Source organism: Zea mays, chromosome 7 (assembly GCF_902167145.1).
Source record: "Zea mays cultivar B73 chromosome 7, Zm-B73-REFERENCE-NAM-5.0, whole genome shotgun sequence".
Classification (NCBI taxonomy): Eukaryota; Viridiplantae; Streptophyta; class Magnoliopsida; order Poales; family Poaceae; genus Zea; species Zea mays.
This window is the reverse complement of record NC_050102.1, coordinates 3603790-3631673: the sequence shown is the minus strand read 5'-3', so window position 1 is coordinate 3631673 and position 27884 is coordinate 3603790. Positions and strand designations below refer to the sequence as shown.

Below are 27884 nucleotides of genomic sequence, written 5' to 3'. Positions count from 1 at the left end.
CAGCATACCTGGTGTTTATGTTAACCCCGGGTTTTGGACCCCTAAAATCCGGGTGTGACATGTTTGCTGTCCGGTGTGCCAGTATGGGCTCGCCTGACTTCTGCGCGCGCTGCGCGCGCATTTATTGCTCTGCAGGTAGCCGTTGGCGCGGAGATAGCCGTTGCTCTGGAGACGCACCGGACAGTCCGGTGCACACCGGACAGTCCGGTGAATTATAGTGGACGAGCCATTGGCTTTTCCCGAAGCTGGCGAGTTCCTGAGGCCGACCTCCCTTGGCGCACCGGACACTGTCCGGTGTACACCGGACAGTCCGGTGAATTATAGCGGAGTCGCCTCTGGAAATTCCCGAAGGCAGCAAGTTCGCGTTGGAGTCCTCTGGTGCACCGGACATTGTCCGGTGGCACACCGGACAGTCCGGTGTGCCAGACCTGAGGTGCCTTCGGTTGGCCCTGTGCTCTTTTGTTGAATCCAAAACTTGGTCTTTTTATTGGCTGAGTGTGAACCTTTAGCACCTGTATAGCTTATGCACTAGAGCAAACTAGTTAGTCCAAGGATTTGTGTTGGGCAATTCAACCACCAAAATTATATAGGAACTAGGTGTAAGCCTAATTCCCTTTCAGTTGGTGTTCCTGCCTGACGAGTCGGACGGTCCGCGTCTGGAGGCCGGACGGTCCACGCGTGCGCAGGGGTGGTGGAGTTCGCCGACAGCGCCTGAATCTCGCTCCCGGGAGGGACCCCGTCGGGGAGGAGAGATCCTAGGCTTTATCTTGGGATCGGCAGGCCACCTGTTATATCCCAATTTTCTAAAAAAGAAGTTAAATTTCTTTTTCTCTTTTCTTTCATGTTCTGTGGCATTGGGGTTTGGAGTTTCAGGAGGCATTCCTCAGGGAAACAGTAGATCTTTTGGCATTTTTTCCGCTGGGGTAGGGAGCTCAAATGGGAGAGCGTGTTCGGGCCTTTGATCTCGATCCGATGGATGGGAGCACCCCCCCTGCCCAACCCTAGCCGACCCCTCCCCTTCTCCCAATTGGTTGCAGCCGCCCCACCCTTTCCACCCCTTTGGCCGCCGCCCCCTCTCCCTCTCCCTCTCCTACACTTGGGCAGCCGCCCTCTACCCTCTCCATGTCTTCCTCCTCCCTCTAGATCTCCCCCCACGCAGCAAGGATCGAGAAGAGGAGGAGCACGTTGAATTGAAGAGGGAGAGAGGATCAAGGAGATGTTCTTCCCCATCTCTTCTTGAAGATTTTCTTGGGGAAAACCCTAGGTATGGATGAAATCCTTGTTCCTCCCTGTAATTATGTGCTTTTGGAGGTTGTGGATCATGGGGATTAAAGGATTAGAGGTTGGATTAGATATGGGGTTAGGTTTTGATCTCGAATTTAGTTTTCTGCAGAATGACAGATTCGATAGTTTCTTTTTATGCCAGTTATCCGTGGACTTAGTGGCCTCAAAAAAAAGTCTATATATGAGTCGTAGATAATTTTTAGATCTTTCCGTGGCCGCGAAGAACACCTCAATCGGACATCAGATCAGAAAGTTATTGCAGTTTGATTATAGCAGTTTTTCAGTCTCGCAATTCTGTGCAGAATCTGTTCTCTTAAAATTTAGTCAATTTTATCAATAGAATTAAACTTTAGGTTGCTAAAAGAAGTTGTAGATAATTTCATAAGATTTCCAGATTGTTAAAGAGTGCATTCATATGAATTTTGAAACTCCAGTTATGTTTGTTTTAATGCGGCTGTTCCTGTTTGCCTGACAAAAATGAGCGGGTCTGTTCACTGGTAGGTTTCATCTAGTAAATGGCTGAATTGGCTCTTCCAACTATGAAAACTTTTGTAGAGGGATAAATGTTCTTACTTCCAGCAGAAATTCATAATTTTTTGTTAAGTATTTTGGGAGATATCGAATTTTGAAGTTAACTATGCTGCTTTCTGAAACATATTCAGTCAGTTATCTTGTCAGATGTTTTAGAACTTATAGATGGCAAAATTTAATTATCCATTGAATACCGAAGTTGTAGATTATTTTGTGTAGAAACTCCTAAAGTATTTGTTTGATATCACCAATGTTATAATTTTAAAGATACAAAATTAACAAACAGCGCTGCTGCTGTTTGGCATGTGGTTTAGGGTGGGAGTCATTCCACCGGGTCTTGGTTTCAAGTGTAGGTGCGATTTGTTGATTGTTGGCAAATGTTTGTGAAATATTTGTACTAAGTTTTATGCCCCGCAGCAGGTGTCTACACTCCAGATCATGCCTAGTACATTTTTCTTCTTCGATGAAGGCAAGTGAATGTAGCGGTGGTTGCTACCGTTTTGACTTGTTGTTTCATCGCCTACACTCTAATATTCAGAATCATCGAATTCTTTCATAATTGAACTCTATGGTGATGCTTTACTTGATTGTATTATATTGATGCTTAATCATATATTGATGGCATTGGTTATTTTGGGACTATTGAGTTCTATATCTACAAGTATTTCTGATCTCAATTGTGATCACTTTAAAATGTTGATTAATTCAATTTTTTGGTTTAAATATCTCTTCAAAACAATTTACTTGCTGAGATGTTTTCATCTCACTCTTGCATTACTCAATGCGGGTACTTGATTCATGTTGGGAATGAGGGAAGTAGCAGCACGTTCATCTTCACTCTCATAATAATGCTACCCAGGCACAACCATGATTTAATTAGAAACTTTTTGTCAAGGATGTTTGTTTTTAACTAGTCGTGCACACTAGTTAATTCAGTTTATGTCGTTATGGTTATCTTCCCATTGCTAGCAGATTATTAATGTCTAGTATGTTTTTTATCATGATATTTGTTTATACTCTGTTGCTTCCACGTTTATGCAAATTTTCAAAGGAGATGCTGTCGAAATTTTATATATGAATGATAGTTGTGTAGTTCAGTAGCATTTCAGGGTGTTTGTGGATCATGGGGTGTTACAGTTGGTATCAAAGCATAGGCTTTAGATTCTTTGCAATTTGAAGATAAATTTGACACACTTGCACATATAGGAAGGGTATAGGTTCAAATATCTTTGATATATGTTAATGTCTTTAAAGTGCAGATGAAATAATTTCACCCTCCCTATTCCTCTACAGTGATGTGGTAAGTTGTTATGACTAATGCATGATATAATTCATTTCTAAATTTTGATATTGTTTTATTAATACAATTGATATCGCTGGTCTTTTGTGAGATTGAAGTTGTTATTATGCTTGTGATATACATGTATGCCTATGTTGTTGTCAACATGTTTTTGATGGTTGAGTTTTATTACAATAATATTGTTATATATGTTTGATAGAGGATGTTTCTAAGAGGAGTGTGAATTGTGTGTTTTGGGTTACAAGGTAACCATCGATTTGGATTTAAGTTGTTGGGCAGTTGGTGGATAGCTCCAACTATCTTTGCAAGGAATGATTGTTTATGTCAAGAAACCAGTTCTAAAAGAAATGAATATTGGTACTTTTATATGGATTTTGGGGGAAGTCTTTACATAGCTAGCCAGAGTGGCTTACATGTCTCCCTTCTATCTTGTGTTTTAGTAGCCACAAAGCCTAGATGTGGTTTAAAGTGGTTGCATGTTAGTCATGCTAATTGTAGAATAAATCTTTGATTTTCTTGATCCATTGATTATATATTAATACGTTGAGGATCTGATGGTTATCTCCCTGATGCATGCTTGTGGAGCCATTGTTGGACCACTTATCTATTGGTTTGAATGAAGTCATTGCCTAGCCTAGAGTTGGTTGGGTGTGGTTAGTCACCTATTCCTAAATGATGTGGTTTTTACATCAGCTTGAGATGTTTGTCAAATGTGTGAAGGATTACGGGTTTATTATTGACCCTGTATGTGTGGTACTTTGAGTGCATCGTATTATAGAATGAAATGTAAGTTTCTGAACTACAGTAGATGAAGACTTATATTATGTGTAGGTTAACCTTACTAGTTTGGATATTTTTCTTAGTTGAGTTTTGGATGAAGTATAGTGACATTGATTAAGCAAGTATTGTGTTGTTGTTGTGCTGTTAGTGCTCTTTGTGGTGTTTTGGCATTTCTTCGATGAACTGTGACACGCAGAATATTATTGGCTTCTTGTCGGCTTTATTGCTCCATTAGTTATGTAGACTTTCTCCCTTTTGTGGGTGCAAAGAATGTGAGATTACATGATTATCTTTTCATGATGGCAAGAACAAGGTTTAGGAAGATTAGGAGTTTTGTTTCAATAGAACCACTTGTTTTGTGGTGCTTTGAGGTGAGGTGTTTGATCTTCTTATACATTCATCTGGTGTGGATGTTTCACCATTGAATTAAAATGAATTGTTGAAGCTGGTAAGGGTTGTGCTTAGTGCATATTACCCCTTCATAAAAGAGTGTTGTTTGAAGACATTGATGTTGATGTATAGCTGCATCCAAATTCGATGGTGTGAAATCGTAGTGTTGATTGTATCTATGACTTGCTTTGAGCTTCATTGCATGTTGATTCATGGTGGATATTAGGTTGTGTAGTTTCCTTAGACAATTAGTTCGAGGTAGAAGTTCTTGTGTTAATTAAGACCAATAATGGACCCATGTTTTGAATGGTGGTGCTATAAGGGGTACTTTGGATGCTTTGCTTGGAGTGGTCGAATTCGAGGACGAATTTTTTTAAGTGGGGTAGAGTGTGATATCCCAATTTTCTGAAAAAGAAGTTAAATTTCTTTTTCTCTTTTTTTTTCATGTTCTGTGGCATTGGGGTTTGGAGTTTCAGGAGGCATTCCTCAGGGAAACAGTAGATCTTTTGGCATTTTTTCGCTGGGGTAGGGAGCTCAAATGGGAGAGCGTGTTCGGGCCTTTGATCTCGATCCGATGGATGGGAGCACCCCCCTTCCCAACCCTAGCCGACCCCTCCCCTTCTCCCAATTGGTTGCAGCCGCCCCACCCTTTCCACCCCTTTGGCCGCCGCCCGCCTCTCCCTCTCCCTCTCCTACATTTGGGCAGCCGCCCTCTACCCTCTCCATGGCTTCCTCCTCCCTCTAGATCTCCCCCCCCACAGCAAGGATCGGAAGAGGAGGAGCACGTTGAATTGAAGAGGGAGAGAGGATCAAGGAGATGTTTTCCCCATCTCTTCTTGAAGATTTTCTTGGGGAAAACCCTAGGTATGGATGAAATCCTTATTCCTACCTGTAATTTTGTGCTTTTGGAGGTTGTGGATCATGGGGATTAAAGGATTAGAGGTTGGATTAGATGTGGGGTTAGGTTTTGATCTCGAATTTAGTTTTCTGCAGAATGGCAGATTCGACAGTTTCTGTTCATGCCAGTTTTTCGTGGTCTTAGTGGCCTAAAAAAATAAAAAAGTCTATATATGAGTCGTAGATAATTTGTAGATCTTTCCGTGGCCATGAAGAACACCTCAATCGGACATCAGATCAGAAAGTTATTGCAGTTTGATTATAGCAGTTTTCAGTCTCACAATTCTGTGCAGAATCTGTTCTCTTAAGATTTAGTCAATTTTCTCAACAGAATTAAACTTTAGGTTGCTAAAAGAAGTTGTATATAATTTCATAAGCTTTCCAGATTGTTAAAGAGTGCATTCATATGAATTTTGAAACTCCAGTTATGTTTGTTTTACTGTGGTTGTTCCTGTTTGCCTGACAAAAATGAGCGGGTCTGTTCACTGGTAGGTTTCATCTAGTAAATGGCCGAATTGGCTATTCCAACTATGGAAACTTTTGTAGAGGGATAAATGTTCTTACTGCCAGCAGAAATTCATAATTTGTGGTTAAGTATTTTGGGAGATATCGAATTTTGAAGTTAACTATGCTGCTGTCTGAAACAGATTCAGTCAGTTATCTTGTCAGATGTTTTAGAACTTACAGATGGCAAAATTTAATTATCCATTGAATACCGAAGTTGTAGAGTATTTTGTGTAGAAACTCCTAGAGTATTTGTTTGATATCACCACTATTATAATTTTAAAGATACAAAATTAATAAACAGCGCTGCTGCTGTTTGACATGTGGTTCAGGGTGGGAGTCATTCCACCGGGTCTTGGTTTCAATTGTAGGAGCGATTTGTTGATTATTGGCAAATGTTTGTGAAATATTTGTACTAAGTTTTATGCCCCGCAGCAGGTGCTACACTCTGGATCATGCCTAGTACATTTTTCTTCTTCGATGAAGGCAAGTGAATGTAGCGGTGGTTGCTACCGTTTTGACTTGTTTCATCGCCTACACTCTAATATTCAGAATCATCGAATTCTTTCATAATTGAACTCTATGGTGATGCTTTACTTGATTGTATTATATTGATGATTAATCATATATTGATGATGATGATGATTCGAGTATGACCCACGAGATTAATTCACACCCCTGAAGGTGAATGAAGTATTATTTGAGGTTTGTATTGTATCTGAAGGTAAACGAAGTATTATTTGAGGTTTGTATTGTATCTGAAGGTAAATGAAGTATTGTTTGAGGTTTGTATTGTATATGAAGGAAGTGAAGTATATTGATAAATGCAGCATGCCATATACATTGCATGATTCACTTGCATCTGAAGTTTTGTCGTGACCTATGGTCTGACCGTACCGGTACAACTTAGCATCGTACGTTGCCCGAGGAGGGGTACGATGCGGCTTCATACCCTAAGAGATATGAAGGCAGAGGACATATGCATTGCATTCATATGCATTCATTGAAGTGATATTTGCAGATGGTGTGGTTTTATACTCTAAGAGCTATGAAGGCAGTGGGCTTACACATTGCATTCCTATGCATACATTGAAGTGATATTTGCAGGTATTGTTGATGCAGGGAAGTGTTATACAACCTATTGTGGTTGTTCGAGGAAATGCGATGGCATTGGTTATTTTGGGACTATTGAGTTCTATATCTACAAGTATTTCTGATCTCAATTGTGATCCCTTTAAAATGTTGATTAATTCAATTTTTTGGTTTAAATATCTCGTCAAAACAATTTACTTGCTGAGATGTTTTCATCTCACTCTTGCATTACTCAATGCAGGTACTTGATTTATGTTGGGAATGAGGGAAGTAGCAGCACGTTCACCTTCACTCTCATCATAATGCTGCCCAGCCACAGCCATGATTTAATTAGAAACTTCTTGGCAAGGATGTTTGTTTTTAACTAGTCGTGCACACTAGTTAATTCAGTTTATGACGTTATGGTTATCTTCCCATTGCTAGCAGATTATTAATGTCTAGTATGTTTTCTTATCATGATATTTGTTTATACTCTATTGCTTCCACGTTTATGCAAATTTTCAAAGGAGATGCTATCGAAATTTTATATATGAATGATAGTTGTGTAGTTTAGTAGCATTTCAGGGTGTTTGTGGATCCCGGGGTGTTACACCACCTAACTTGCCTCTAATCGATGTAGAGCCGAAGAGAGGTGAAGATTTGAGGTAGAGAAAGGCTAAACTAGAACTACTCCGAATGCATAAGATAAAACCGAGATGTATATTGATTATTGATTCAGGAATTTTGGGCACGATTAAGAGTGATTTGTTTAACCTCTTTCAAGATTTTCATGATGGCGCCCTCAACATTGAGAGACTTAATTTTGGAATGGTGACTCTTATTCCCAAAGTTCCTAATGCTATTGACATCAAAGCTTTCAGACCAATTTGCTTGCTTAATGTGTGTTATAAGATTATTACCAAAGTTCTGACCAACAGATTGGCATGTTGTATCAATAATGTGGTTAGTGATTTTCAGTATGGATTTATCAAGGGTAAATACATCATGGATGGAGTGGTATCTCTCCATGAGATTATACATGAGGTAAAAAGGAAGAAGCAGAGTGGGGTGATTTTTAAGGTGGATTTTGAGAAAGCTTATGACAAGGTTAACTGGAACTTTCTTCATCATATGATGATTAAAAAAGGCTTTGGTGACAAATGGTGTGACTGGGTAATGAGAACTGTTAGAGGTGGTAAAGTGGCCATCAAGACAAATGACAGGGTTGGTCCTTATTTTACCACTCACAAAGGTGCCAGACAAGGTGATCCTTTCTCCCCCCTGCTTTTTAATATTGCTGCTGATGGTCTTGCATGTATGGTTCAAAAAGCCAAAGATGAAGGTATTATCAGAGGGCTCATTCCTCATATTATTTCTAATGGTTGTTGCTGTTTGCAATATGCTGATGATACCATTTTCTTGCTTCAAGATGATCTGGAGGGGGCCAGAAATCTTAAGTTTATTCTTTGCTTATTTGAACAGATGTCTGGTCTCAAGATTAATTTTCACAAAAGTGAAATTTTCTGTTTAGGTAAAGCTGTTGATAAGGAAATGTGGTATGCTGACATTTTTACATGTCCTCATAGTTGTCTTCCTATGAAGTATTTGGGGTTCCGATTGATGATAAAATTTTTTGCTAGTCCCTGTGGTTGCCCACAGTAGAGAAAGTTGAAAGTAAAATGGGTTCTTGGCAAGGAAAATTCCTTAGTTTGGGTGGTCGGTTAGTCTTGATTAATAGTAGTCTTACCAATGTCCCTTTATACATGCTCTCGATGTATAAAGCTCCTAAGAACATAGTGAAGAAAATGGATCGTTTTAGAAAAAGGCTTTTATGGCAAGGAGGTCATAATAAAAGGAAGTATCATCTGGCTGATTGGAATATGGTTTGTTCTCCGAGAGGTCATGGTGGCCTTGGGGTTTTGGATTTACACAAGATGAATGAGGCGCTTCTTGCTAAGTGGATTTGGAAGTTGGAGAATTCGAATGGATTATGGCAGACCATTATCAGACATAAATATGTTAAAGGAAGACCTATTATTTCTTTGAAAAAAAGACAAAGTGATTCTCACTTTTGGAAAGGTATTCTGGAGGTTCGGGACAAATTTTACAAGTTTTGTAAAAAAAGTAGGTAATGGCAAGAACACCAGCTTTTGGAACAATATTTGGTGTGATTTAGAACCATTGTCTTCTAAATATCCTACCTTGTTTGATATTGCTTATGATAAAGATATCATAGTGGATAAAGCCTTTTCTTCGGATTTTAGAGTTGTGAATTTCAGAAGAAGGATTTGTGGTGCTTTAGAAGATGATTATAATAACCTTATTACACAATGTAATAATACTGTTATTTCTGATGAGGAAGATAAATCATTGTGGCTTCTGGGTAATAAAGGTTTCGCTGTTAATTCTTTTTATAAAGAAAGCAAGTGTTCTCAAATTTCTGTGTCTTCTAACTTCTTGTGGAAGACTAGACCCCCCCACAAAATCAAAGCTTTTCTGTGGTTTGTTGTGCATAAATTTTTTTTAACCAAGGACAATCTGTTCAAAAAAAGTGGAAGGGCAATCTGGACTGTGCCTTTTGTGGATTTCCGGAATCCATAGATCATTTGTTCTTTCAGTGTTCGGTTGCTAGATTTATTTGGAGAGTAGTTTACTCAGCTCTTGGCTTAATCTCTATTCCCAACAATATTGATGATATGTTTGGATCATGGATTAACAGTTTTAACAAAACTTAAAAAAACCTGGTCCTTTTTGGGTGTGGAGCTGTCATTTGGGCGATCTGGCGTTCTCGCAATGACTGTTGCTTCGAAGCTAACCGAATTGATGATCCGACTAATGTGATTTTCTCTTGTTGCTATTGGATTGATGCTTGGGCTATCCGTCAGAAAAAGAAGGAAACAAAATTGGTGGAGCAAGGAAGCCTCAAAATCCGAAGGATGGCAAGTGAGATCTACAACAAGGCTCGAGGTTGGAAGCCAGTCGACAGACGAATTCAATGAAGTTTCTGCTGTGGTCTGGCTATTTTGTTCCACCTATTCTGTGATTGCTGTAATTCTCCCGGTAGCTTCAGGCTACAAAACTTTGGTCTAGAGCGTTGCTAAAGTTGGTTAGTGGCTTCCTACTTTAGTCTGGACTCATCGATCTATGTTTTTGGTCAGCTTTGTGCTGATTCTGTGCTGCTACTAGTCGTATGATCCTTTCAGGTTTTGGTGCAGGGTAGCTGATAGTTATGTGGCTTGTCGGCTTTAAAATTCTGGGATTCTCTATGGTCTTGTAAGAACTAAAGTCTCTTTCTATTTCGTAATGAAATAGGGGGTTATCCCCTCTGTCAAAAAAATATTGATTATTGATTTGATTATTGATCCAATCGGTCGTAGTCCTCCATATATATATAGAGAGAGAGGGGGTCTGGACCCATTACAATCTATCTTCCAAGCTAATTCCGCGATTTTAGTAAACAAATCTCGCAAAAAACTCGAAACTCTAACTGATTCTACGGGCGCGGACCGTCCGCACCACCAGTGCGGACTGTCCGATCCCCGAACCGTTCGGCCTCGCAACAGTACACGCTCAATAGTCAATACTCGGTGCGGTGAGCAACATAGGGCACCGGATACGACCTTAGAAAGGTGCTCCGTGAGGTGTTTGAAGTTGGAGTTGGCAAGGACACCTTGAAACTCCACAAAATTGTCGACAAGTTTGCAGAACAACATTTACTTATATAGAAGATATTAGGGCAATTGATCCAAATCACGATTTTCTTTTGAAAATTTATCCAATCTCTTGGAAAATATATAAAAGTTGTTGGATTTAGTAATTGGTTTGTCCTATTTCAATTCGATTAAATCAAATAAATCCTAAGGGCCATATTAAATATTTTACGGTGGTGTTGTTTTAGTCTGATACGAGATTTTGACTTGACGTAGACTCAACTTGTATGAGTGGACTGTATGTGCCTATATTAAAAAGTTGAGATAGAGAATAAGGGGAGCCACACCCACACACGCATGCATACATGCTACGGTCGAACCATGCATGACGAGTTCTAGAACATGCATCTAGTCTTTTGGTGTGTTCTGTCTTGTGGTGTGTTCTAGGCCACGCAGGGCATGACAATGTCGGTCAGAGCTAGCTAGCTAGGAGACACAACAGCTTCGACGAAAACAAAATCATGAATTTTAAAACATAATTTCTAGACCCTAAATATTTTCAAAATAAAAGGTAATTATTTATAAAGTTGTGGACCTTTGAAAATACGTGATTTCTAAGGACAGTTTGTTAGATCGACCGTCCTTAGAAATTGATTATTTAGAGTGGTTGACTAGTCATCGACCCTTAAAATAACTGTCGTGCAAATAAATTCATATATATTTAACACGTAGTTGGGTAAAGATAAAGTTTATACTTGTAATTTGGATCCACATAGTTTCTTGGAAACAGGTTTTAAAAAGTTGGAAGGTCTTCAAACATGTCAGTTTTTTATTCAGTTTCTAAACACTCGTTTTTAAGTTTCTTAAAAACCAAGAAGTTATCCTTTTTCAGTTAAAACCAGTTTCTAATAAACTAGGTAGATCCAAACATCTTCTTCTAGTTTTTTTTTCTTTCTAAAACCAGTTTATAGAAACTAAATCTAGAAACTAGTTTTTATGAAACCGAGTGGATCTAAACACAGCCTTAATAATTCATTAAATTTTGTTTGCGATTACTTTCCGTTGATTAGGGGTATACTATTGAAGATTTCATTTTCAAGAACAAAAAAATGATGTTTCTCAAGGAAAGGTTTTGGGTGCGATCTAAGATCGAAGAGCTATATATATATAACTAGGTATATGCCCGTGCGTTGCAACGGTGCCCATGCGTTGCAACGGGGACTTATGTATTATATGTCTCCGTTGCAACGCACGGGCATATACCTAGTATAAAGAGATAAATATACGGAGTGACTTAATCAATTTAGAATGAAGAAAATAATTCCAAGAAATGTTCATGGGAATCACATTTCCTCAATATCAGATGCATAAGTTGTTCAAAATGAGAAGATTAACGAAATAAAACCTTATCATAAGAGATCATCACATGGATGCGAGGAACTTCTCTCGGCTTGTTTAGTAACAATGTTTCTCTCAAAACCATGGTTTTACTATACTTTGTAATTGTCAATACCAATACCATAGTTTTGGCCAACTCCAAGAATATAAGCTATTGTTTGGATACGGTATTTAGGCAAAAGATAGTCATGCCATGAAAACTTTAGGCTAGAGTGGAGTTTCCAATACTCCAACGATACCACGGTATATAGAATACCACAGTTTCACGAACACGATTTTCAGGGATGCAACCAACCTCATGATATAAAATACCATGGTATTCCTATAAATAAGGGTGGGCATTTGGTTTATTAGGTCCAGTTCGGTTAATACGGTTTTGAAAAAATTCGGTTTTAAAAAAAGCAAAAACTGAAATACATGTTGAAAAAATAGAAACCGAACCGTATTAACCGGATTATTTTTGTTTTCAGTTTTAAACTGAAATTCTAGATCCGCGTGGTCAGCTCTCAGCTGTGGGAGATGCCGAGCTAGGCTGCCTCCTGCCTATGCATGTTCACGTGAAAATTAGAATCTGATGTTGGTCGCTGGGCCTGGATGCCTTGGCGTGGGCTACTTGCTCCTGGGCCTAGACAACGCATGACATGAGCACTGAAGGCTGACGCACACAAGCAGGAAAGCTACAAGTACTCGGTTTATTCGGTGTATCCAGTTTTTATGGATTGAAAACCGAACCAAAACCGAGTAACCGGATTATAGAGAATTTAAAAAACGAACCGAAACCTGAAATTAAAAAAAATGAATTTTTCAGTTTATTTGGTTCGGTTTGGTTTTTCGGTATCAATTTCATTTTGCCCACCCCTATGTGTCGCACGGTATGCATCCACTTCGTCCATGGATACTCCGACCTTTGGGATATTTGCGTGCCAGCCAAGTTCGCCTCTAGGGAAGAACAATGGATATGATAGTGCATCGTAGCATCCATGGTATGAGCGGATGCAGTGGCTTGAACTGTCCTTCCCATGAAGCATAACACTCTTGCTGAACTGGCCTCGCCCTTCGCTCCCTTCGATCCAGATAGCGGCCACCTCCGAAGTGAGAGGTGTGTTATATGTCTTCTGGTTCAACGTCTGGTCTAGGTTCAACGCAATACGATAGTCATCAAGGTTCTCAACGTGACCCATGGTCCTAAGGTGCTCGGAGTACGGGTTTCCACGTAGTATGTCGACTATCTGTCGAATAACCTCTTTGTCTTTCTGTTGATGCTCTTCGCGACACTTACGGTACCGATGCTCGAGAGTGGGATCATCATCATAAAAGTAAAGCTCAAGGTGTTTATGCTCTGCCCCACCATCCCTACCAAATGACTTGATATTGTGATACATCATGCCCTGTGCTCGGAACGTGTATATACCAGAATCCCTTACATTAGTTGTCATACTATCGAGGCAACAGTATAGGGAAGTGAAAGAGAAATGGCCATTAAAAAACCTAATGTTATCACGAAAGTGCCTAGCATCAGAGTCTGCACTATCCCACAACCTCTTGAGTTGGGGAGGGGTCTCCAGTGGGGCTAGCTCAACCTTCCCACCACGACAACAAAAACCAGGTGTCTCATACTCAAACTTCTTCGCGGTGCAATAACCGCAGTTGGGAACAGTCTTGAGCATATGTGTTTCTTCAGGGATGTTGCTGTACACCTTGTCGTACGGGTCAGGAACATCAGTGGCAGTCGATTCATCTTGACTACCATCGACCTCTATATCCTCATCGGTATCCTCATCTGATATTTTTTGGAAACAATGAGTAAGACATATGTATTTATATAAGCATTGGTATCATACAAAGATTGAAATTAGTACATTGCCCAGCGAATAGGTATCCCTCGTTCTCATCAGCGTCGTCTTCAAATACGACACCGTCATCGTCATCAACTGGAACGTGAAAATACAAGCCACATAAAATACATGTGCATTCGTGATAACAGGGCAGAGAAAATATGTAGCCCGAATAAAGATTATTAACAATTACCATTGGAAATGACCCTTGGCTTCGACTGGGTATGATCAACCCCACTTCCTTGTTCGGGCATACTTGCACTCTCATTTGTTGCCACGATAGCACCATGGCATTGACTCCTACATTGTACTGATGGAAACACACGTTTAGTCGGACTACACGCTATCGTCCAAGTTGGTCAGCCAAAATGACCGACAACTCATCTGACTTGAAAACAATGATAGTATATTACCATTGTTGTTGATCTTTGCAGTCATATGGGGTTGTGTCCAATCATCCCCTTCCCCAGCGTCATTGATGGTATCATCAGTCGCAGTAGCCATGTTCCTTGAAATGGATGCTTCAAATTGCCGGTTTCGACGGGCTAAGATAGATTGTCTTTCACCATGTGGCACATGTTGTTTACGTCTTAGTGGTCCAATAGACATATGCAGTGAATTGGCATCCTCAGTCTGTGTTGAAGCTGGCAGGAACGGGTTACTGGCGATTTCAGGGATAACCCAGTCGCAGGGGGTAACTGCGGATCCATCAGGTTCAATTGCATCTGTTGTAGGGTGTACAACCTCAGGGGTATATGTTGGGGACTCCATGGCGATGGACTCATGACTCAATGTGTCAGCCAACAGTGCTCTACGTTTTCGTATGTACTCTATCTTTGACCCTTTCCGCTTTGGTGTACTATTGTACAACCTAAGGCGTTCACGCCTAAACTCCCTCTCGGCGGGAGTTAAGTTTTTGTACCGCTCTCTAAAGTAGGCGGCCTTTTCCAAATTATGGTTAGACGTGTTACCAACCGTTTCATGCTCACCGCCTGGAATAAGGCATGTATACGTTAAACCGCCTGAAATCAGCTGTTTTACAAATTTAGTTGAGTGAAAAGTCATGTACCTGGTGTCAGAAGGTCTCTCGTTGTGAAAACATCGTTTGCCTTGAATGTCTCATTCCTATGCAACCAATCGCTATCATCATCTTGATTCACATTTATTTTTTCGTTTCCATCTAAAAACATTGAACACATTACTTTCTAAGTGTAGGTTTATGCACAGAAAACTAATTTAAATTTGACGTGTTTCATCACCTCCTGACACAGTGGACATCATATGTTGTCCCTTGTTTTGTTGTCGCGCCTCACGTCGTTTCTTATTCAACTCGTTCCTTTGGTCTACTGACATTTTTGCACGTCGTTCTCTATGCCTTTGCCTTTCTCGTTCGATAAAATTATTGGTCGGTGAAGTGTTATTATTTGGAACTGCCAAATCAACAGTGGCAAAATGACTTTCATGGCTACAAAATGATTTTCATGGCTACAAAAAATTGCGACTGGTATACCCACAATACCTTGTGTTGCAAAGTTTGTGAAATCAATTGTGCTACAGCCATCTGAAAGACTAACTGTGAAACACAATGAAAACCAAAAAATAAGATTAATAGATATTCACTAATCCACAAGAGGATATGTTAAAATAATTGTTACAATGATCATATACCTGGACCAAGATGGATTACTTCACGACGCTTTCTACTTTTATCGTTTTTTTGTTCAACGGTCATCGCGGCATATCTTTCCCTTTCCCTTTGCCTCTTACGTTCCTTAGCATCAACATTTGGTCCAAGCGATTTCGATCCATTTTCATCAGCTACAATATAACCTTGTGTATTAGCGTTCCCCTACATACTACGATATAAACGTTAATCGACACAAGTGTAATTACCTTTACCTATATTAATGGTGTTTGAGATGTTTGTCAATGGTGTGCGACCATCACTAAGTTCCATCTGATATGTTTCTGTTGGTTCTCCGTTCTCCATAAAGACCCCTATTATGGATAGTGGAATGGCTTAGTTAAGTTTTCACACATTTACTCTGTGTACAACCACAATTTAGTTCAATATATCTCTACTACACATTAAGGACACAGCGAGGGCGTCCACCAAGCATCACCGTGCCCCCGCCAATAATCATTCCTTCATCATATTTGCAAACTGATAACTTCCACAAAAGGAAACTAATTATACACCATGATGATGATGTATTGGATGTTTTAAGTGAAAATCCAGATGATTGTTCTATTTCAGATGATTCTGAGATGGATTTAGGCGATGCGTATGCAGACAAATTTATGCTAATAACATGTTTGTGGTGTACGGGTGTGTAGCAGAAAAGAACAAAAAAAAGTTGTGTTAAGTTTGTTATGAAAACAAAGTTCAGCAATAATTGTTCGTGACTTCAAGTTCATGATATAATTGTACACTATACTCTAGCTGCTGTCATCTATGCAGTTCAGCAATAATTGTTTGTGACTTCAAGTTCTTTATGTAGTTGTGACTGTTATAAGCACTAATTGATAATTATTATCTGTTCGTTGCTTGTCTGTTCAAAAATATTTGTTGGAGATACTTGATGCATATGCCCTTGCAGTGTAGGTCTGATTTCTTGTTCACACTACCATTCTAATTTTAGTGGCATCTGTATCTGCTAGTTGAATCCACCTTCATATGCTCTGTTACTGTGTTATGGAAACTAATCTATACTGCATTTCAGATTCTGAAGAATTCCAGCCAGTTGTGCCTGTTGTGAAAGCCGAGCCACTTAAAAATCAGTGGGCTGATGAAGATGTTGAAGAAGATGATGTAAAAGAATCATGGGAAGAAGAGTAGGAGGAGGCAAATGAAATTATATGATTTTTTTAATTGATGCATCACATGAACCCTTTCATTTAACTTTGGTTCTTTCATGTATATAGGGAACAGTAAATTTTCTCATCTTTATACACATTTCTATCTTTATGTAGTTGTGTCTGTTACAAGCATGAATGTCTGCATGTTGATAGCACTAATTGATAATTGTTATCTGTTCGTTGCTTGGATGTTCAAAAATATTTGTTGAACCTTTGATGATGGAAGCTCTTGAGAAGATTGAGAAGGATATTAAGACACCACTTTTAAGGAGTGACAAGATGAGAAGATGCCTGATGTCAGGAAACAGGACATCAGAAACTTCCACTCTTTTTGATTGTGACATCACACTTGACGACTAACTTCTCAAGAGCTACTATAAGACTGCATCTTTGATTGCAGCCAGCACAAAATCAGCTGCCATATTCAGTGGCGTCAGCACTACTATTTGTGAAAAAAATGTATGCATATGGCAGGAATCTTGGTCTATCCTTCCAGGTTGTCGATGACATGCTGGATTTCACCCAGTCAGCCGAACAACTTGGCAAACCAGCAGCAAGTGACTTGGCAAAGGGAAACCTGACTGCTCCAGTCATCTTCGCTTTGCAAAGTGAACCAGAGCTAAGGGAGATCATTGATTCTGAGTTCAGTGACACGGATTCGTTAGCTGCTGCAATAGAGCTCGTTCATAGAAGTGGTGGGATACGGAGGGCACATGAGCTTGCAAGAGAGAAGGGTGACTTGGCAATCCAAAATCTGCAGTGCCTTCCAAGAAGTGACTTCAGAAGTGCCCTTGAGAAGATGGTGGAATACAATCTTGAGGGGATTGAGTAGTGGATTTTACTTGAATGCTCCATCAGGGCTCCATCAGGTACATATCTCCATTTGGGGTTTGGGGTAGTTTCCATATAAATCTTTATATTCAGCCCCTTTGGGAAGATACATTTCACCGAAAAATCAGATGAATCGCACTATTTCATACAAATCTGGGGATAGCCTTTGAGCAGGCCACTACTATCATGTTGATTCTGTAACAGCTTGTGCAGAATCATAAGAAACCATGGTTTGACCGCAGCCCCTTGCGCCTACATGTAACCGAGCATTCTACTTGGCAGTTCTTGTAAATAATAGAACCATACAGTAACTTAGCATTCTTTTTTGTTTTGCAATCTGCGCATGCTTACAAGCAACAAAGTGTGCGCTATATTTGTATGGATCTACGTGCACCCGGCGTCGAGGTGATTTGTGCTGCTCCCACTCGCTGTGTTCGGCCTCGCCTTATCTCTATTCCACGCAGCCTTATCTGATCTTGCTTCCATTTCTCTGTTAGGTTTCAGTGGAGGCAGAAGTAAAGACGACAGTACCCGACGAGGTCCTAGGCAAGGCCGAGGCAAGGTGTTCCATTACCCTGTTGTGTTTTATTTCATTTATATACTACTGTTGTCCCCTATGGTTTAATTTCAGCAGTATAGACAAAGCTCGTACTATCTCTTTGGTTGAAGCTTTCCCAAATATGAGATCTTTAAAGGTCATTATGATATCAAATTATTAGTAATGGATCTCTCAGGCTTGGTAAATTAGTGGTTTTAAGGTATTAACACTACAATTTTTGGTATATCTCAATTCTGTCTCCTGTGCATTGGGTGAAGGATTTTAGTATATTGATTCCGTAGCAACGCAAGGGCTACACCTATGAATGCTGCTCCTTCCTTTTTTGTAATAAAAAAACTACACCGAGGTACACAAACACAGTCAACCGTTGAGATGAATTTATTCAAAAAAACTAAGGGAGGAGGTTTGCTTCGCAGGATCAGTGGCCGGCTTCCACCGCTGTCAGTCGTTTCTAAATACAATTCCTGAAGCCCCTCAACTTGTGCAAATCTGTATCCCAGTGAGCTTATCATAAGTGCATTTTTGCTGAAATGTTCATACTTCAAAATGTCCATGTATATACGAATTATATAACTTTTTTTGTTTTGTTTTCATTTGAGCAAACTGTTAACTGCCTTTTGAGTGCTTGATAGAAATACAACCATGTTTCTGAGTTTGTTATTTTGAGTTGATTAACATCTAGTTCTGAGGTGGAGGACTTTCTGAGGGTAACAAACTGTTTAAAGAAGGAAATTTCGAACTTGCAAAGTCTCCCACTAACGTCCACACTTTGTATTCATTAAATTTTGAGGTGATCAGACCTGTCCAACAAAATGCATTAATTTTGTTCATATTATTTTTCAGGAATTTCACGCATGTTAGACAAAATACATATTTAGAGTTTGTTTGCAATATATAAATATTTGTAACCCATACAGATTATTACGAGAATTCAATTTTTCGCACAAAATATTTATTAATCATGGGAACAAAAAAAATTCACAAACTATCTCTTATTAAACCCATGTCATAGGTATTACAATTCAGCCTCATGTTGCTCTTGGTTGATCAATAACAGTACGACATGTATTCTATCATTGTAGAATCTATCTAGGCCTAAACATAGTTCCAATTATTGCTCTTTGTGAAATTGTAGAATCTATCTACGCCTTTGCTCTTCAAGAAATGTAACAGCAAACTGACGGTTGTTCCGCGCCACCAAAGCTTTTTGAATTGCTGCAATGAATGGCACAATTAATCACATCTACACGAAGTTCATGATTTAATGAGAACAATCACGATTTAAATGTAACTAATTTTTAAGAGTATACTTACGTCCAAAATAGTGGGCGTTGTGATGGAACGGATTGAAGTGTATTGCGGTATGATCCGAAGACTCGAGGAACTCTAGAATTACACATTTAAATTTATGTTACGAATCATTATAAAGCAAAACTTAGTGACAGATGTGTTTGCAAGGCGTAAAGACATGTTGTACCTTGTCTTCTGAACCGCCTAAACATAGTCCCAATTATTATGCCATAATCCTCCTTAGCCAACGCCCAACGGAGTGCATTTTTGTTTAGTAGGTCACCCCAAACTTTAATGATATGTAAAGACCCCCTACGACATTCAATTTGGTAAGAATTTGTTAGTAATATACATAGATTTGACATATACAATTAATGGAATATACCTAGCATCCATTATAACAATCTTTCTGAAAGGGCCCCACATTGTGCGATGAATTGTATCCATGTGGACTACAATAGCCATAATGTCTACAAAAATAACAATTTATAAATGGATTAATACTAAATTTTGTTTAAACGATCAATGGAATATATCGAGCCAAGATCAATATATTCTTATCGACTAAAGTCCTGTTTGGCAACTCAGCAATATCATCAAGGTTGAAGAATATATGTTTTGGGAATGGCGGCATTTGAATTGGAACTGTGTATGGCTCCACGATAGTTTGTTGGTTGAAATACAATTCCATGGGACCATTTAGATGTCGAAAATTAAATTCCCCCGGATGAAGACCAAACTTTACGTTATGCATATTGTAAACATGCTTTTCATGTAGCAAATTGTTGAAATGTTTAACTGTCACGGACACATATGTTATGGCCTCGATCTTGGCTCCCTAATAGTATTTCAGTAGGATTTCAGTAGGAGTATAGGCAATGGTATGAAGATCATGCAACTTTGTAAATGAAACTTAAATAATTGTTGGCTTACATTGATGTCAGATAAAATAAAATGTTGTCTATCACGATAACGTGGTTCAATCGGGAATTTAACTTCTACCCGAGCGACAATACTGTATTTCCGAGGTAGCCCATAAAAATCTTCATCACGGTGGTCGTCGAACAACCTGTAGCTATATTAAACATACGACTAAATAACGGTAATTTCTTTGATAGACAAATTCTGTGTAAATATATTTATGTAATAACTTACATAGGCATCCGTTTTATGCGGTCCGCTGCGTCTCTTTCTCGGTTCAATATGACCGGTTCCATCAAAACCTTCTAGCCTTTAACAAAATTTCAAATTTAAATTTAAATGGAACACATGTCATACTTTCGCGGTTCAAAAATGTGATGTTGGCATATGGAACTTGATCATTTATCATGTACTTTACTTTATAAAGCCATTTAATCTAATCAGTCATCATGTCGTCAAGCGAGTTTATGCATTCAGTCTCCCTAGGTTGTTATATATATGTGTTCATCAATTGGTAAGAATAACTTTGGTGAGAAATTCAGAGTGAGTGGTTGTCTCACAGAGCAACCGATGTAATTGGAAAAGCACATTAAGAGAAGCACTTAAGGGTGTTTGCCTTTGTGGGTAATGGTATATTCGGAAAAGAACATGAAGAGAAGCAGATGACAAAGAGAACTGTGAACGGATGCAAGTGCACCGAATTCAAAGTATAGTACCATCCAAGCCTCCCCACTATTTATTTTTCTACGAATTAGCATCAACCGATATATACCGGAAGAATGCATATAAACTTTATACCCCAACACAAAAAACCCCAATACACACAAACTTAACAATGTATTACTTAACACAAAAAACAACTGTTAACTGCCTCGACATACATAAGAACAAATATGTATTTCTTTAACAGATCAATGCAGTTGTTCAACTGAAATCAGATTACAGTTTAATTATGTATTGGCAAAAAACAGATCACCTTCAAGCAATAAAAAACCGGAAGAAGGATGAGAACTGTTGTTCGCTTATGTCTGTCGAGGATACTTGCTCTTTTACATGACGGGTAACAACAGTTCTCATCCTCTATTATGGGCAGAAAAGCATGGCAATTGATATTCAGTGGTGCATAAAATCTGATTTCAGTTGCATCCGTTCACATCAATTAAAAAAATAAACATGAAGCGTTCACTCACCTTGTTGATGTCGAAGTTAATTTTGCAGCTTCAATTAGCAGAGTTCAACTGCTAGAAGAACTGAAATAGTGAAGAAAAAATAATTAGCTACATAGGAGACTTCACCTCAGGCCCTCACATAAAATTTCAGATTAGATATTCTTCATAGATTAACATATGTCATATAAAAGTTATACATATTAGGGAAAACATAAGAACAAGACATAATGCATATACATTTTATCAGGAAAATGCATATGTTCAACTCAAATCAGATTTCATTTGTCACTGAGTTTTGGCAAAAAACAGATTTCAGTGCCTAACCATATCAGTGCCTAACCATATCAGTGCCTAACCATATTGTAACTAACCAGTTTTCTGTACATATTGCAGCAATTTTCTAACCAAACTGCATGTGAAGAATAAATAAGTACTAATGAGCATATGAAGAATAAGCAAAATAAATTTGAGTTACTAAATTGAAATTCGGGAATAAGCAAGCAAGAGGGGATGCAGAGGTGGAGTAAGGCTAACCAAGGGTTGTGCAGCGCCGCAACACCTCCAAGTTTGCTGTTGGCGTTGCCGTCGCAGTGAAGAATAACGTTGCACGAACCACATGAATAGATAAATTTGAGTTACTCCAAGCATGAAGAAGAAAATTGTTTCAGTTTCAAGTCTTGAAACTGAAACTGGATGCACAGTTACTTATTCCACTATTTCGGTTTGAAAACTGTTAGATATGAGAAATAAATCCTTAAAGCTATTGAGTATGTGCAGTTTGGTACTGGTTACTATCTGTAATTATAGTGATGGTTAATGGATGCACAGTTACTGATGCAGAACTTTGTTATTGAACAGCAAGCACAGTTAGTACTGCAATTTTCTAATCAGAACAGCGAACTTGGATTTAAATGAATTACACACAGCACACTTTCAGAACAATATAATATAAACCATGGCTGAATCCTTAAAGCTATTGAGTATGTGCAGTTTGGTACTGGTTACTATCTGTAATTATAGTGATGGTTAATGGATGCACAGTTACTGATGCAGAACTTTGTTATTGAACAGCAAGCACAGTTAGTACTGCAATTTTCTAATCAGAACAGCGAACTTGGATTTAAATGAATTACACACAGCACACTTTCAGAACAATATAATATAAACCATGGCTGTTTGTTCCTTGCCACAAATAAATTTATTCATATTAAACAGAAGAAGTTATTTTGGAGCATCATAAGTTTGTTCTTGGTTTAACTGAGTTACACACATAGCACACTTTCAGAACAATAGAATATAAACCATGGCTGTTTGTTCCTTGCCACAAATAAATTGATTCATATTATAAACAGAAGAAGTTATTGGAGCATCAGAAGTTTGTTCTTGGATTTAAATGAATTACACACATAGCACACTTTCAGAACAATAGAAACCCTAAACCATGGTTGTTTGTTCCTTGCCACAAACTGTCCTACTTTCATGTCATTGTAAGTAGGACAGTTTGTTCCAGAGCTATATAGTCAAAAAATCTTTAAATACAAACGAAGCTACAGTCTTTTGTGTGTGACATGGAAAAGAAAGTAATTGTGGCTCAGAATGAAGACACCTGGACACACTGAAAAAAAACAAGAAAAAACTCTTGGCTTGCAGCAAGAAAAAACTCTTGGCTTGCAGCCGAGGGTACCACTACCAGCACTACACATAACAGCAACAGACTAATTTCCCCAAAAGCAAGCATTGGATACATGAACATTTTGAGAGCATGGCAGAACTGTTGAACTCGAGGTTTAGGTGGCTATAATTTGCTTTTCCCAGAACAAGGCTCGTCCTACCCATCATGCAACTCTCTATTGTATTACACACATAGCACAATTCCAGAACAATAGAAGAAGTGCGTCCAGGATCAAGCAAATTAAATAATTCAAGCAAATTAAATCTGCAGGTAGGGGAGTAGTGGTTGAACATCCGACGCCCAGGATCAAGCAAATTAAATAATTCAAGAGACTTAGTACCACTACCAGCACTACACATAACAGCAACAGACTAATTTCCCCAAAAGCAAGCATTGGATACATGAACATTTTGAGAGCATGGCAGAACTGTTGAACTTGAGGTTTAGGTGGCTAAAATTTGCTTTTCCCAGAACAAGGCTCGTTCTGACGACCAAGCAACTCTCTATTGTATTACACACATAGCACAATTTCAGAACAATAGAAGAAGTGCGTCCAGGATCAAGCAAATTAAATAATTCAAGCAAATTAAATCTGCAGGTAGGGGAGTAGTGGTTGAACATCCGACGCCCAGGATCAAGCAAATTAAATAATTCAAGAGACTTATAAAAAAACAGAAAACAGAAAACACACCTATTCAGAGCGCGAATGTAGAGGATCAAGCAACTGAACGAGTCGCCTCTGCAGGTAGGGGAGCAGCAACTGAACGAGTCGCCTCCCCATTTGTTCTTGTAGGTGGGCAGAGGTTGCCGAGGTCAATGCGGCATCGTCGATGGAAGGTGAGCGACAAGAATGGCGGGGATCGCGGAGCAGATGGGTAGGACAGAATTGATGGCGGCCGCGCACCTCCTCCCCATGCCCTCAACACGCGTGCCATCGAGTTTATGGTAGCCGCGATTATGGGAACCCGATCGAGCGCGCTCGGAGACGCGAGGATGGAAGGAGCAGGTGGGGGATCGTAGCGAGGATGGAATGAGGGAGGCGGGATGCGGTGCCGCGCGGCTGCGGGATGCGCGCTTGGGCGTGGGGCGGCTGTGTGATATCTGCTCGGATCCGCGAGATTGCAAGGAGCGGGTGGGGGATCGCCGCTAGGATGGAAGGAGCCGGATGCGGCGCCGCGCAGCTGCGGGATGCAAGCGTGGGGTGGCTGCGTGGAAGGAGCGGAGGAGCCGGGATGCGAGAGGCGGCGAGGATGGAAGGAGCGGAGGAGCGGGATGCTGCATGGAAGGAGCGGAGGAGCGGCTGCGTGGATGGAAGGAGCGGGGAGGCTGCGGCGCGGCGCGGCGCGGCTGGGACGGCTGCGGGTGTACGCGGGTTGCGGGCGAGGCAGAACGTGCGCCATCAGAAGTTGGACGCCTACACTCCATACATAATTAGTAGTAGAGATTTAATTTTACCGTTCTGTCATGCTAGCTTACGAGGCTGTGGTTTAGATTTTGGTTTAGTACAGGATGGCCCTGTGAAAAATGATAAACAGTGATCAAAATAAGAGCACAAATTAAATATGGCTCACAAATCGCCTGCATGGTTTTATTGACTTATTATGTTCATCAACAATATAATCATCGTAATATAATGATATACAGAGTTGACAACACTATTTATAATATGCATGCATGCTGAAATTAATATTAAGCGTATATAAATATATAATTGTAGTATGCATGACAGTCTAGTAGGGGCTCTCGCCGACGACGTTGCCCGGCGGGTTGTAGCTGCAGATGATGAAGACGCCGGCGTTGTTGTCGCAGACGACGCGGGCACAGCCGATGGCGGTGGAGTCGCGCCACACCACCTGCGTGTAGTGGCCGCACACCTGCCCCTCCGCGCAGCTGTTGGTGTCGTGGTCGTAGTACTGCTTCTCGGACACCCAGGAGCCCACGGCGTCGGACGCCGACCAGTCGGCGCCGGCGGAGCCCCAGAAGAGGTTCTCGCCGTAGGGCCCGCCGGAGTGGATCAGCTGGCAGTCGCCCTGGCGCTGCGCCGCGTAGCTCTGCGCGTACGCGGCGACGGTGTCGTCCCAGGACACCGGCCCGACGCCCACGTCGGCGCGCGCCGCGTTGTGCGGGTCCACGTAGTCCTGCGGCGAGTTCTGGGCCGTGCACGGCGCCACGACGATGGCTGCCATGGCCAGAGCTAGGAGGCACGCTAGCCTCGGTGCCATTGTTTGTTGTTTGCTGATGAACTAGTAATTATGAGCAAGCACCAGTGCAAGTCCAATGTGTGATCGGCGTGCATGAGATGTGGCGAGTGGTGGCTGGCCATGGTATTTATAATCGTATATAGGGGCAAGTCCAAGCAAGATATATAGCATAATTTGCAGAAGGTAGGCACTTGGCATGGTCACGGTCAATGGTGGCGCCTTCAAGATCTTCCAAGGGAGCCAAGAATTTCCACGGTATTATTGGATAGCATATACTTCATCCGTTTTTTTTATTTATCGTGGTTTAGTTTAAAAATAAATTAGCGAGTAACAGTATAGGATCGGCAGGAAAGTTTTCGGATAAACATGGATTTCGTTTACTAGACTCTGGGAGCAGGAGGTACAAAATGGACGGGCACGGCATTCTAGAGAACACTAGCAGGAAAATTGGCTTGGAAGGCTTGAACCCGTCATCTCATATACTACATCTATTCTTAAATATTGGTCATCCTTAATTTATTTTCAAATTAAAATATGAAAAATAAAAAAGAAGGAATGAAGTATTATTAGCAGAGTAGTTTTTTTTACCTCACCTACATAGTAGGTGAATAGAACGCTTTTCTTCGGAACTGACATGTGAAAATCCCTTAATTAGTTCCAATTGATAAAGGATCCACATTTTGTCGTAATAACCACAACCAGGACTAATATGGACTCTTTATCCAGATAAAACTTGAGACCGAGATTAATGCTCATGCATACTATAGTTTTTATTCTCAACTCTAGTTTTGAACTTTATAAGCTGTTTGGTTTGAGGAATGATCTAGTCCATCGTCTTCTCACTCCTCACTTTTTTGTTTGGTTTGTGGAATGGATTGAGTTGATCCATCATCACCTCATTCCTTATAGTTATTTAGTTAGTACTAATATGAGGAATGAGGTCATCCCACCAAATTTGAGGAATGGACCCATGATGCATCACTACATTTTGGATGAAATGATTCCTCAAACCAAACACCTCCTTACTATCGGAAGATCTACTTCATATGATCTCGGCTGGCTTGACCAATCCGTTTCTTAACGCGTACAAGGTTCGCTAGGGTTCTAGAAGACTAATTGTTTACCATTAGGTTTTCTCAAGGGACTTGGCCAATAAAGAAACCTGCTGTCATTTCATGTTCAGCCTCAGCGATCTTCATCAGACAGGAAAAGGGGCCTCGGAAATTATTTATAAATACGATTATACTTAGATATCATTTTTGTTTGGAATTATAATCTGACCAGATTATATAATCTAAATTATTTTGAACTAAGTGTTAGTTCAAAATAAGTTAGATTATATAATCTGGATAGATTATAATTCCAAACAAACACACTTTTAATTAATTTGTGATCAAAATATATTTAAATACAACTATACATCCCATTATAATTAAGGTTAAATACAGGCTAGGTGTTCTTCAAATCCTTTATGATGGGGAGATAGTCAAGAGCTTATATGATTCTACGGATATCCTACTAGAGATATAAGACGTATTTCTACGGCGCGTGTTGAAGGTTAAAACGTCTGGTACGAAGAAATAGGATGCTTGCACGTAGAATTTCCACAGCACAGTACAACACACAACTACACATAACACATGTGGTGTGGAAAAGTCACCGGTGACTTTGGAAATGAGGACCTGTCCGACCGTTATTTTCCCGCCATTCGCGGCGGATAATATTGTATCTGCACCCATGCATATTATATTATATGTCATTGAATGCTAACAGAAAAACGTAGATTACTAGTATTAACATAGGGCATGTTTGGTTCGTGGCTAAATACGCCACATTTTGCCTAAGATTAGTCGTTCAAATTGAAGAACTAACCTTAGGCAGAAAAGCTAGGCAAAGTGTGGCAAGTTAGGCAGAGAGTTAGGGAGTATTTGATTTTTAGAGACTAATTTTTAGTCGCTATATATGTTTTAATCTATTTTAGTCCTTAAATTACTAAATACGAAAATTGAAACTTTATTTTAGTTTTCGTATTTAGCAATTTTGAAATTAAAATTAAATAATATTGACGAACTAAAAATTAGTCCCTAAAAACCAAACACCCCTTTAATGATACACATGACAATTGATATAACGATGATGCCATTTCTTTTTAATGCATAATCGTATATGTACGAGTCCGATCAAAGTTTGCGTGTATGATTGCATGAACGTGCACCAATGGGAAATAAAGGACGGTAGGCGTGTGATCGATGAATTGATAATGATGTTGTAATTTCTTAAAAAAAAGAAGAAACTCGATCATATCACGATTGCGTTGTTGTTTAATTGCTTAACTCATTCGATTTGTAAACTAAGGAATGATGTGGCAGTTGCTTACGTCAGTTTTCACCTTGATGCGACACGAGTTGCTCGGCTGGTAAGAAAGCTGCTTAATTTGTGTGGATCGGATGTCCCAACTGAGTATCGATTTTTTTTTCTTTTGAATTTGAGCGAAGTACTCCCAAGTCACGAGTAACTGCCACATCATCCATCCCTCACTAAACGATGCGAACACAATGATTGTCAATAAGCGGAATGTCTTGAATTGAGTCGTATAGACAGAGGCGTGAGTGTATTTGTGCAACATGTCTCTTTAATTACTTGTTGTGTGCAGTCGTGGAGTTCAGAGATGATGGTATACATCAAAGGTGAATGTTATGTGGGTTTGTGTCGGTACCAGAAGCGGTGAAGGACGAGTGTTGG

General features: G+C 39.8%; 2 protein-coding genes and 1 pseudogene across 2 annotated transcripts; 1 reads left to right on the top strand and 2 right to left on the bottom strand.

The window, feature by feature from the left end:
* The first annotated feature begins 16703 nt into the window (after window positions 1-16703).
* On the top strand, window positions 16704-17497 carry LOC103631920 (probable solanesyl-diphosphate synthase 3, chloroplastic; annotated as a pseudogene).
* A 1387-nt stretch (window positions 17498-18884) lies between these two features.
* LOC103631919 (uncharacterized) lies at window positions 18885-20790 on the bottom strand. The gene is made up of 4 exons (XM_023300652.1): window positions 19565-20790; window positions 19367-19491; window positions 19204-19275; window positions 18885-19104 (listed from the first exon to the last, which is right to left on the bottom strand). The coding sequence occupies exons 1-4, from the start codon at window positions 19642-19644 to the stop codon at window positions 19028-19030; spliced, it is 354 nt and encodes a 117-aa protein (XP_023156420.1). The 5' UTR covers window positions 19645-20790; the 3' UTR covers window positions 18885-19027.
* Window positions 20791-24505: 3715 nt separating this feature from the next.
* Window positions 24506-25244, bottom strand: LOC542352 (pathogenesis related protein 4). The gene has a single exon (NM_001111929.2). It carries the CDS (start codon window positions 25161-25163, stop codon window positions 24672-24674), a length of 492 nt encoding a protein of 163 aa, NP_001105399.2. The 5' UTR covers window positions 25164-25244; the 3' UTR covers window positions 24506-24671.
* Between the last annotated feature and the right edge of the window lie 2640 nt (window positions 25245-27884).

What these genes read in the sequence shown, in the direction of transcription:
- LOC103631919 (XM_023300652.1), bottom strand. Translation starts at nt 19,644, where the DNA reads ATGGCTATTGTAGTCCACATGGATACAATTCATCGCACAATGTGGGGC. An exon ending in ATTGTTATAATGGATGCTAG is followed by an intron (nt 19,492 to 19,564) that starts GTATATTCCATT and finishes TGAATGTCGTAG; the next exon opens with GGGGTCTTTACATATCATTA. An exon ending in TAGGCGGTTCAGAAGACAAG is followed by an intron (nt 19,276 to 19,366) that starts GTACAACATGTC and finishes GTGTAATTCTAG; the next exon opens with AGTTCCTCGAGTCTTCGGAT.
- LOC542352 (NM_001111929.2), bottom strand. Translation starts at nt 25,163, where the DNA reads ATGGCACCGAGGCTAGCGTGCCTCCTAGCTCTGGCCATGGCAGCCATC.